Source organism: Hemiscyllium ocellatum, chromosome 22, assembly GCF_020745735.1.
Source record: "Hemiscyllium ocellatum isolate sHemOce1 chromosome 22, sHemOce1.pat.X.cur, whole genome shotgun sequence".
Lineage (NCBI taxonomy): Eukaryota > Metazoa > Chordata > Chondrichthyes > Orectolobiformes > Hemiscylliidae > Hemiscyllium > Hemiscyllium ocellatum.
Window position 1 is genome coordinate 37,867,984 of NC_083422.1, and position 12,407 is coordinate 37,880,390.

The 12,407-nt window shown below is 37.2% G+C and overlaps 1 protein-coding gene across 2 annotated transcripts in view; it reads left to right on the plus strand.

Moving 5' to 3' along the window:
* Positions 1 to 12,407, plus strand: part of vti1a (vesicle transport through interaction with t-SNAREs 1A) — a 353,121-nt gene that overhangs the window by 176,595 nt on the left and 164,119 nt on the right. Inside the window, exons 7-8 of one of the 2 annotated variants that reach the window (XM_060842086.1) lie at positions 4,322 to 4,392; positions 6,136 to 6,197. In XM_060842086.1, the coding sequence (XP_060698069.1) occupies positions 4,322 to 4,392; positions 6,136 to 6,197 (133 nt within the window). Of the gene's footprint in view, positions 1 to 4,321; positions 4,393 to 6,135; positions 6,209 to 12,407 lie in introns of both variants that reach the window. The other variant, XM_060842087.1, reaches the window with a different exon arrangement.

Sequence of the window (12,407 nt, forward strand, 5' to 3'; positions counted from 1 at the left end):
CAGTTTGGTGCAACATCAAGAGTGGAAGGGCCTGTACTGCGCTGTAATGTTCTGTGCTCTATGGCAGACCCTCAGAAGTGATGGTAGCCTGGAAAATGTCAGTTTATATGCATGGATGGGATTGGAGCCCAAGAAGAGAGAAGACAGTTGGACAGACAAAGGAGTAGATGGTGGTCTGGGTGAGAGAGTGAATAGCTGTTAATGGATACTCTTAGTGGCTAAACAATAGCAATGAGCAATCTCCATTGACAGCTATTCACTCTGAGAACCTGATCATCATCCAGCTGTCTTCTCTCTCTTTGGGCTCTATCCCCACCTATCATTTACTCTACTCCTTACCCTTCCGCTGACCCTAACTCTCTGCTGTAAACCGATACTGTGTTTTCCTAGCTACTGTCAATTCTGAGGAAGGTCACTGATTGAGAAACATTGGCTCTGATTTCTCAGCACAGATGCTGCGAGACCCGCTGAGCTTTTCCAGTCACTTCTGTTTTTGTTTCTGATTCACAGCATCCGCAGTTCTTTTGGTATTTACCTCCCGGATATTGCCTGTTTTCGTCTCTTACGCTCAAGTACGTGGCCTTTATACGAGGGAGGTGTTTGTTGGATTTGGAAGACTAAGCTGTGATTTTGATGCAAGTCTTTTGAAAATGATTGCCAACTGAGAGCAGCTAGACAGGAACAATTTCCGTTCTGTGTGAAGTTCTTCCTTTGGAAGTCCAATTTCCTTCTGTTGGGAAGGTTACCTCAGAGTACAATGGGACCGTGATCAGATGGGCCAGTGGGCTGAGGAGTGGTAGATGGAGTTTAATTTAGATAAATGCAAGGTGTTGCATTTTGGAAAAGCAAATCAGAGCAGGACTTATACACATAATGGTAAAGTCCTGGAGAGTGTTGCTGAACAAAGAGACCTTGGTATAGGTTCATAGCTCCTTGAATGTGGAGATGCAGGTAGATAGGATAGTGAAGAAGGCATTTAGTATGCTTTCCTTTATTGGTCAAAGTTTTGATTACAGGAGTTGGGAGGTCATGTTGCGGCTGTACCGGACATTGGTTAGGCCACTTTTGGAATATTGCAATTCTGGTCTCCTTTCTATCAGAAGGATGTTATGAAACTTGAAAGGGTTCAGAAAAGATTTCCAGGGAAGTTGCCAGGATGGAGGGTTTGAGCTATAGGGAGAGGTTGAATAGACTAGAGCTGTTTTCCTTGGAGAATCAGAAGCTGAGGGATGACCTTATAGAGGTTTATAAAATCATGAGGTGCGTGGATAGGATATATAGACAAAGTCTTTTCCCTGCGGTGAGGGAGTCCAGAACCAGAGGACATAGGTTTAGGGTGAGAGGGGAACTTTTTCACAAAGAGGGTGGTACGTATATGGAATGGGCTGCCAGAGAAAGTGATGGAGGCTGATACATGTACAACCTTTAGAAGGCATCTGGATGGGTGTACGAATAGAAAGGGTTGAGAGGGATATGGGCCGGGTGCTGACAGTTGGGACTGGATTAATTTCGGATATTTAGTCAGCACGGACGAGTTGGATCGAAAGGCCTGTTTCCATGCTGTATGACTCTAAGATAATCATCTATCCCTAATACATTCTGAATACAAAAAAAAATATACGTTTCACAATCTACTCAAAACAGAAGTTACTAAATTTAATGGATAAAGGTTTCCTTCACAAATTTCTATGAACGCGAAACTTGTCAGTTCCCTTAGTTCAATCTTTCAACTGGTGGTACATGACAATCTGAATTCTAAACATCTCCAAAAGTTCCTGATGGTGCTATTCTGTATTGGACAGCACAAAGGTTTTTGTGTCATTTTATGTTTCATAAATTACATTTGCCACTGTCTTCTAATGCCCTGTCTCCAACTTGTATAATGTAGCTCACTGTTGCTGTGAAACACTTCATCAAGTATGCTGGATAAGAGCTATTTAAATGTACGTGAGTTCAAATGATTGCTAAGGTTGGAATAAAAAGCCATCTGTGGCTCAAGAAAAAGTATACAAGTACTACCTTTTAGAAGTGACATTTAAAATTTCAAAGGGTTTACTTCATAAGCAATTTCATTTACTTTTTTAACACTAGCTTTAACAAAAATAATTTTCACAAAGAGCTATCTCAGTACTAAGCAGTATTTTTTGGGCAGCAGTATTGTTTACTGGTAAAATGGAAATCTGTGTTCAACATTGTTGTTCATTCTGTCAATGAATCCCTGGTTCTTGTGTTTAAATCAAATATAGTCGCTAAGAAGATAGGATGAAACTAAATTAACTTTATGTTTTATTGTATCAAATGAGCAAGGAAAACAATTGTAAATTGTTCCACCCTTTAAGTTTCATTTTCTGATACGTTTATGTGGAATTGATGAAATGTACTCTTTGTCTTATCATCCATTACTGACTTTTGCATCTGAATTTACACTCATTTCCCATAATAAGCATTTTAACCAGCTTCTACCAAATTGCAGCAGTCACTTTTAACGCACTTGGAAAAGGGGAATGAGATTTGCAAATGATAAATGGGGAAGTTGACTACCTAACTAATAAAGATTTGTCTTAATCAAGTATGATTTGTCAGAACAGGAGCGTACCAGGGTCAGGGCAGAAGCAATGAATAATACAGCATTCACAGGAGGAAAGGACCACAGAAATGCGTAATAAATATGCTGTGATTACCCAGTGCTAATTCATATTCAGAGGATGAATTATTTCAGGGTAGTCACGAGGATACTGAGCATTGCTGGCCTTGATAGTGCTATTTAAGCATGAGAAAAAGTTATTTTTTTCTCTCTTAAAAATATCCTTTTAAGTGTGTATCTTCAAGCTTGTCGTTACCTTGGATGTGTTTATTTAGAAGGTAGAGCTCTAGAGTCATCTATGTCATGGCTGCACTTTCTGCTGTTGGCTGTTCTTCTTGTGAAAAGGGCCAAAGTTCGTCAGTTGTGCTACATACTGAATAAAAAAAAACTCTTGCAAAATTGATGATGGTCCCAATTATTTATCTGTGCAGACAGTCAGAGTGAAACAGATGCCATCGTGCCCCACACCAGGATGAAATTAATGTATGATGTTTTGATCCCTATGTGTCAAGACAACAATCCATTTTGTGATATTCCAGCGGACATGCTTCTTTTCCTTGTTTATTGACTTCACTAGTCATTGACTATGAGGAAAAAACACAATTCATCAAAGTGACAATGTTTTACCCTCAATTACTGTCTGTGGCATTGTCACATTTGCTGGTAGAAATAGATTGAATCATTAGAACCAAGGTGAGGATGTCAACTTGGCAGCCAAACGAAACAGAAAGAAACCTAATTAACCAACCTGCTTTGAATCAGCAGTATTTAATGGCATCTCTTCCCTTTTTTACAAAAAAAAAAGAGGTTTCAGATCATCTTGAAACATTTGTCTTGGTGTATTCTTTTTAATGCAAAAACTCTTAAAAATACATTGAACCTTTAGGTATTACACTATTCAAAATCCCATGAGACAAACCAGCACCGAAGAAATACCTTAATGGGAACATCAATTACTAGTCAAATATCTGAAAAAAAATTTATCTTGCTACATCTGTCATTGTTAACTGCAGCATTTAACACTTCCACAAACTCTACTTGAGCTGTATCACCAAGTTTTGTTTAATGTTAATTCATTGTTAAGTTCTGATTTCATGCATTCATTTGTAAGCATTTTAATTTTTTTCAAAAATGCACTTATTGTGACTTTCAAATAAATGATTTTAATTCAATACTTCTGAAATTACTCCTGTTTGTTAATAACTTCAAAAATTTAATTCAATATTAGTTAAAGACTATATGCCAGTTCTTCAGTTATATGTATTTAAGAGAATTTAAATAAAAGGAAAAAGTATTTCCATGCGTTAACATTGTTTCTCAAGTTGAATGTTCAGGTATGTATGTAGTGCACTTAATTGTAGAGAAGCCCAAGTTTTATGTTTAACTCCCTCAAGAATAAGCTTCTTTCTTATCTTCTAATCTTTTGCAGATAGCTTTAATGTTATATTTCCATTCTGTTAGTAAAAGTTATTAAATATCTCCTGCTGTTATTCTCTTTCCACAGCTTATGTGTACAGTGTAGTAGTAACATTTCATGAGATCCTATTATTATAGGAGTTTTTTTCAATGTACGTTGCAATGAGACTATCCACAGAAATTGTTTTGTTTCTGTGATTTCTTAGAATGTCGTTTTAGCTTCAATTTTACTGCACTGCTCAGTCAACAGATTTTAATCTTTACTTTTTCAGTTTTTGATATACATTGAGTAACTTGTGACCTTTTATCCTTGGATTACAGAACAAATTGGACAGGAGATCCTAGAGAATCTTCATCATGACAAAGAAAAGATTCAACGAGCTCGGGAAAGGGTGAGTTTGAGAATATATAACTTGCAGTAATTCTAATCATCTACTATGGAAAATAATACAGAACAAAGAAGTCATATCTTTAAGGAATTTCAAGGATTGTTTTGAAGGACAGGCATTCCTTTTAATAAACTAATTAAATTTTATGAATGAAAATATTTTGTTGCTAAATGACAGTTTGGTCTGAAGTTAGGAATTTGTTAGTTTTTAAGCTTCGTATCTCCGAACATGGGCGCACAACATTCATTTTTCCAATACCAGAAATGCTTGTGAAGTAGGACTACTTTGCATTTTGTTTTCTCCTTGTATCCTTGCATTAATTTATATAATTTAGCTTTAGTTAATTTTAAAATTGCATATTGAGGACAATCTAAATAGCTCAACATTCTAATCATTTTGGTAGAAAAACAAGATGCATGTTGATATGTTAAAACTGTATAATATCTACAATTTTTTGAAAGCTTTTGTTCATTAAATTATCATAATGTCCTTTGTATATACATATCTGTACAGATTCACAAAATGTCTAGCTAGAATGTGAATGCATAACCCATTTTCATTTGCTTTGAATTTATGAACAAATTGACATAAATTTTGTATTTCTTAAGAGTATAGTCATATTCTCACAGATTGTCAAAGGATGTTCTGTTTTGATTAGTGAGTTAAGTAAGTGGATCTAATTATCATGTAAGATTTTCAAATTAAAGTTACTTCAGCAAGGTAGTTTGCCTAGCCATTGTCTTGTCCACATATAATGTTATTTGTGGTAATATATACCTTATGATATTGAGAAGGAGGTGCTGCACACTTTACCATAAAAATAGACAAGATACAACTTTATTGATTTGGTTATTTTTCAGTTATTTTCATTCATTATTCCTTAATTTATCTCACGGTTGTGTATCATCAGGGCCACAGTATTGCGAAAGAACAGCTAAATGATGCAATAGTAGGATGACATACGCATTTGGGTCACAGAACCTTTAAACCTGTTCACAGTTTTTGCCTTTCCTTGGCTGATGTTTATAAATTTCAAGTTGAACAAAATCCAATGTCAGTTTTTCCATTTCAATGATTATATGCATAATGTGAAAGTAGCATAAAAATTTTAAACTTCTGCTGATTCCAGAATACCACAGTCAAGGTAGAGAATGTTTTATGATTGCTTACTTCTACAAAAGAAAAATTCTAGGAATGAATATTAAAATTAAACATTAGTTTTGCTGTTAGTACATCCTTAAAGAGACACTAGTGTGTTTTTACTTAAAGGAGGAAGGTAGAGTGGGGACACACCATTTTATTGACAAAGTTATTTTGCAATATCCTAAACTCTTTATGTATTGTTGGTCATCACCTTTGTGTATGCCAAATTATGTTTGTTCAAGCTAATGCCTCCTTAAATGCAGAATATAGATGTTCAAAGTGGCTTCTGTTAAGATTTTTTTTAAACTGCAAATGTTGGAAATACACAGCAGATTTGTCATTGTCTGAGAGGAGTAAACTTGGGTTGTGTATTGGGATTGCAGATGCTTTATCAGAACTAGAAAGATCGGTTCTGTGTTTGATGTTTTAGCTGACCCATCCCTATTTAGTAGAATACTGCTGACTTTCTTCTAAAAGAACACAAATGGGTTCCTATCAGTGACAGTGTAGATCTGTTTTCAATTTAAAAGATAACTTGTGTTATAAAGTAAATATTTTGAGTTATTCTGCTGTAACCCCTTCCTTCCTCCTTCTTATTATCAGCTGCGTGAAACTGATACAAACCTTGGTAAGAGCTCCAGGATCTTGACAGGAATGTTGCGAAGGTAAGGTCAAGGTAGGAATCTGTTGTGCTTTTTACATAAATAACTTTTCCCCTTTCTTAAATGAAGGTCTCCCAGCACATGTGCCATTGGTTTGATTTGAGTTTTCCTATTCCTTTTCAATGCCTGTTTATCGTTTATGTAGCTTTTGGCTGAGTGCATGCAGTACAGAGAGTACAAATTCATCTCACAGAAAGAATAATCCAAATTGTGCATTGATACTCTGTGGGGATGTTGTTTCTTGCTAACTGGACGAAAAACATTTTTGGTTGATAATTGAAGCTTGTGTGCTGTGGGAGTGCCAGTATTAATGATTGAATTTATGTAAAACACTGATCCATGCAGGTGATTTGAGATATGTTTTTGAATAAAATTTTGATTACTATTTGTTTAGTTTCTTGGTTTTAAATTTAGTGCTGATTTACATAAGAACCAAGAACCAGTGATTACAACAGTTTGATTGAACTCTGTCAGAATTTGTTCTGGCGTTTCGAGGTCATTTCGAGTTTGTTTTTTTTCTCTGCTGATTCTTTGTAATGAAAGCTGGCAGTCTCTTACAAAAATGGTCATAGTAGGAACACCCAAATTTGCCAGTTATATTATAAGGATAAAATAAGAGGACATCTAAAAGGAATATAATGCCTAAGAAAAAATAAAAGCAGATGTGATCGGGTGATGGGAGGCAGAAAATGAAGTATGTTGGAGGTACCAGCGACAGACTGGATTCATTCAGACAGGGGGGTTAATGTGAAGGCACCTACTTTCAATGAATGATCAGATGTTAATGTTTGATACCATAATAGAAGAGTACGATTTTCACCAAAAGGTGATGCTGCCTTTTTAATATAAACAAATGCTTTTAATACCCATAATTGAGTCCTCCGAGAGCAAAGTTTGGAAATTATGGGCCCAATCAGCGACTGTATTCTGCTTGTAGAATAAAAATCTATTTGTACATAGACACCAAAATTAAATACTACCGGGACCAATTTTCATCTCACATTCTTATTTAAACATAAATAATCTCTCATTAATGTTTAGGAAGTGTGAGTGCTGAAAACTGTATAAACTGTGGACTTTTTAATGGAGGCTGTTCCATTCTGACCTTTTGGTTGGTTTAGATAGTGAGAGCTCCAGGCTGGGGATCCTACTTATACATGTAAATTGGGACCAGCGATGTTTAACAGATCTGATGTTGCATTAGGCAGCAAAAGACTAAGATTCACAAGGATTTTAATGTAAACCTACGCCAGTTTCCACCTTTTTCCTTCTGGACCATTTCCTGTCCAAACGTCAACAAACATTCAGGAAGAAGCAGCAGTTCTGTACCTTTTCAATCAACTTGTAAGTACTGATCTCTGGAGCATTGTTGATAATTATACACCTCTTTCAGATACTTTCTAATCAATCTATTCAGATTGCTATTTTACACCTCTGGAATAGGCCTCTGAGATAGCGACACTACCACTGTGCCACACGATCTGTTGTGACTCACCTCTGGGACAGGAGGGATTGAACTTGGACGTGCTGACCTAAAGATTGGGACACGACTACAAGGCCCCTTGCTTTAGATCTTATTTTAAAATCAACCTGTTCAGAGATGTTACTACATGCCTCTGGATTAACTGGGACTTGAACCTGGGATTCTTGGTCCAGAGTTAGGGACACTCCCATTGCGTCAGCTCCCATTTAAACACCACTTCCTAATTACACAGCCATTCACTCCCTGGAGGGGAATTGAACCCTGCTCTCCCACATGGCAGGCAGGAATACTAACCATTGTACTACTGTGGAGCTTCCAAGTACACGCCTTTTATTTAATATATCCATACGTATTATTGGGGAAGCGATGACCTAGTGGTATTATTGCTAGACTATTAATCCAGAAAGGTGAAAGTGAGTACTGCAAATGTTGGAGATTAGAGTCCAGAATGTGGTACTGGAAAAGTACAGCAGGTCAGGCAGCATCTGAGGAGCAGGAAAATCGTCATTTCAGGCAGAAGGCTTTTGCCCGAAAGGTTAATTTTCCTGCCTTCGGATGCTGCCTGACCTGCTGTGCTTTTCCAGCACCACACTCCATTCTCAATTGTCAGGAAAACCCCATCTGCTTCACTAATGTCGTTTAGAGAAGGAAATCTGCCATCCTTACCTGGTCTGGTCTGAATGTGACTCCAGACCTACAGCAATGTGGTTGACTCTTACCTGTCTTCTGGGTAATTAGGGATGGGCAACAAATGCAGGCCTAGCCAGCGACTCCCTCATTCCGTAATGAATTTAAACACACACAACTCAACAGCACTTTTTCTGACCGCCAAACCACATATATGTACACCAAGGCATGTGTGAGGGAGGAATGTAGGAGTAGAAGTGAATGGTGTGCAGCAGCAACCGATTATAATTTAAACAACAATCTCCTCACAGGTGGAAGGATACATAGACAATTTTTTAATCATTAAAGGACTTGAGCTGTTGGGAAAAGTTGAGAAATGGAGCTGAGGATTATCAGATCAGCCATGATCTCATTTAATTTGCAGAGCAGACTCATGGGCCAAATGTTCAACTTTTGTTTCAGAATCTTATGGTCCTGTGATAACTCTTACTGCCTCATTATTTGTAAGTGCTTTGATTATGTGAAGGTAAAATTTGGTGTATCCCTACCAGTTGAACATTGTGCAGGTCCTTGATTAATTTGGCAGTTGTTCTAAATAGTTTATCTTAAAAAAACACTTGCGCGTACGCGCACCACCAGCAATAATTTTATTACTTAAACAGATCTGGTTGTTTTTGCAAGACAAGCCACACACTTGGCTCTGCAATGGAAACATCCTTAGAACCATCATGGGATAAGAACCTTTAGAATGGTGAGGAAGGCGCCATTGACAGTACAGAGACCAAAAGGACAATTAGAGATCTTCAGTAGTTGAGAGTGCTTCATGCTGTTCTTCTGTCACATCTAATTACAGTCAATTTCATCCACCTTAAATAAACTGTATGTGCCCACTGAGCAACATTGATATGCTTTTCAAATAATATCGCAGAACCATCATCTACCCAGAAATACTCTTTGCATAAACAGATTTTCAAAAGTTTCAACATTTTACTAGCTATAAATGTATCTATTTGCTAATCTTCACCCTGGTTCTCACTCATTTGTAGGTTTTGTTGATGATTGTGACTTATGCACGCTGTTCCCCTCGTGTTTGTAATGCAGGAAGCTGGAAGGATGCCATGGCTCTGTCGAAGGCCCTAAAAATGCTTGCGGTTGGAAACCTTTAGGAGCTCAGGCCTGGGATAATCTAGCCCAGCTGGCTTTGTGTTGGTGGGGGGATGTGGGCTGATCACTGGTTGAGAGATTGGCAAGGATCCCAATTGTGTTATCATCCTATGAGAAGGCAAGATGTTCTATTCTCATTGCACAACTGCCCTGCTATCAGACAGTGGCTCAGCACTTCAGCAAGGTTTTCTGACCCTCAAGGACTGTCCTGGACCGACATAAATTAAAAATCAATTTCTCTGCGCATTTCTGCAAAAATATTTTAGGATCATTTAGAAAAAAATATATGTTTGATATGTTCTTTGGACACCTTTGTTAATTAGTTATAAAATGTTTGGAGATAGATGAGAGGAAAAGTTGTTTGAGCTGGGCAGTTGGAATACATTCAAATAGAGTTGGCAATCTTGCTCCGTCCAATATATGAGAAAACAGATAGTATGACGTCTGGTTTGAAATTCATTTAATTTAGTCTTGAGCCTGTCCGAGGTGGAGGTGGTGGAACTTCTATATTCTAAGTTTGAGCATCCCAGAGAATTGCTAATTGTGGTGCCACTGACTCCTAAAAGGACTGTCCATTTGTAGTGCCCATTAAGGTGACTGCATTCTCTGTCCTTCATTATTGAATTATTTGCTGGTTCACAGAAAACATTTTTCTTTTCAAGGTTAGGCCTTTAAAATCTGTGCAACACCTGTCAGCCTTTGTGCAGCCCAAGAGATCAGCTAACTCTCCACTAAGTCACTTCTTGGCTGTTGCATTAACCTTAACCATCTCCTAGTTAAACCTCTCTATCTCAACAGCTAGATGGGGTTGCTGATTTATTTGCTGCTTGGAATATTGGGAGTTCAGCAAAAAGGAAAATGAAGGATTCTCGAATACCTACTGAGCAAAGCCTTCTGATTTATGCCATATTTCTATGATGTTGCCCATCCTGTCTCTGTTAATGATATTAGTGGCCATTAAATGTGCAGTCAGTTAGCAATCCTCTTGTTCTTAAATCTTCCCTTGTTTATATACTGGTTTTTCCTACACAAAGATTGACAATGGATTAGTTTGTATGTTTTGTTGATGTGCAAGTCAAGACAGCATTGTATGCATACTTCAAGGAAAAGCAGAAGTATTGTCAAGGGTGCGGGAACTAACAGTAGCAATTTTTGAGAGTAGATTGAAGGACGTTACGGTGAAATCTCCCATTGTGATTTGCATGTGTAGTGTGAAATGGGAGAGGAAGTAGTTGATAGCCCTTAAATTAAAGCAGAATTGATGTAAAAGCAACAGTATTGTGAAGAGAAGTCTCATCATAAAGGGGTTATCCTTATCCTTCACTAAAGCCAGTACCTTCAGATATGATGCAGCCATTGACCTGATCAGCCATCTGTCATTCAACTGAGGGAAAGAAGATAGTCCTTCTATTGCTCACTATGTTTCAAAAGCACCTCTAAGGATTTTGAAACATTAAATGATGTTGCTTCAATTACTCTTTCCACTGACCACCATTAGAAAATGCAATTCTCCTTTCAGGATATTAGTCTACTTTTAAGAGGTAGCTTCCGCCGGACTGTCTTCCCTCCCAATCATCAAATTCCATATAAGGTGCACAATTTACACTGACCACTCATCCGTTGTAATTAGATGAAGCGTGACTGGATGGATCTATTGGGTTTTGAGTTCACTGCTTCTTGAGTGGAGAGATTTCCCACTATTCACTCAGTGTCAACTTGAAGTCTAACATAGCCTAGAATGTTAATGATAATTAAGCAAGAGCATTGTATGTGCATCGTACAGTGTATAAGTGCGCTCAGCACTATATCTAGTCTGTCTTACACACAACAATTGTTGCATTTCAATTGTCATTCAGTTCCAGGTAAATGCTGGAGATTAGGGATTATTAGGGATTTGTACCAAGTGGAAACAGGTGACATAGACACTTGGAAATTTATACTTGCAAAACTGCTAGATTTTGGTCCTCCAAAAGAAATATACAAGTAACCCAAAAACATTGTGCTTAAAATGCTTCCTTCACAGTTCTTATTATTTAGATTTGATTTACCACTAGACCAAAATTCAAGCTTTATTTAATATTGCCCCAAAATATAATCTTATTTATTTTTGTCTGAGTTGCTTAGTTGGATTCCCAGTTTTGGAGGAAGGAGACTTAAAAGGATACATGGTCAAACATGTGTTTTTTGCTTTGATTAAGCAGTTTTAGAGAAATGCCCCATTGTTTCAAGGTAATTTAGGCAATCTGTCTACTTTCATATTCCAATCAACATCTTTTGAAAGGATTTCATCTGGAGAATGCTCATCAATGTACATTGCAATATGCTACACTGCAGTATCCCACTTTAATGTCTTTTAATTTATATTAATACCTTTGCTGTCCAGAAATTTGATGTGAGTTCAGCAAGCGTACTAGCCTATTGGAAGTAAGAATTAGAACATTATTGTTCTTTTGTTTAGCAAAGGGCGGCACCACTTTTATGTTGGTGTATGTTGCCTGCAAATGAGTAATTTCTAAACTTGACTACTTACTTAAGCAATGGTGAACAAAGGTGAACAACTTTGATCAAAAACAAATAGAACAAACAAGACTTTTTTTCAAAAATGAGGATTTTCATGCCTTTAAGCTAAAGACAGCTTGTCCATTGATATATGAATAACTCTGATAGGGTTACATCTTTGTCAGTTTTCTGTTTTCGCTAAGTATTCTTACAATAACCTTTTCCAACACCGACCGTTACTGACAAAGGTTCACTTTACTGATTGTCATTGCCTCATTTTACAGAAACCTCATACTTCTGCCTGTGAACCGTAACTTAGAAATATCTGATTAAGAGTAATATGTAAATGCCCTTAAAAATGACATTAGCTAAATTCACAATTCAGAGGGAAGGGAAGTAGGAATTGAAATAGATGCTTCAATGCCTGCAGACAATCAAAA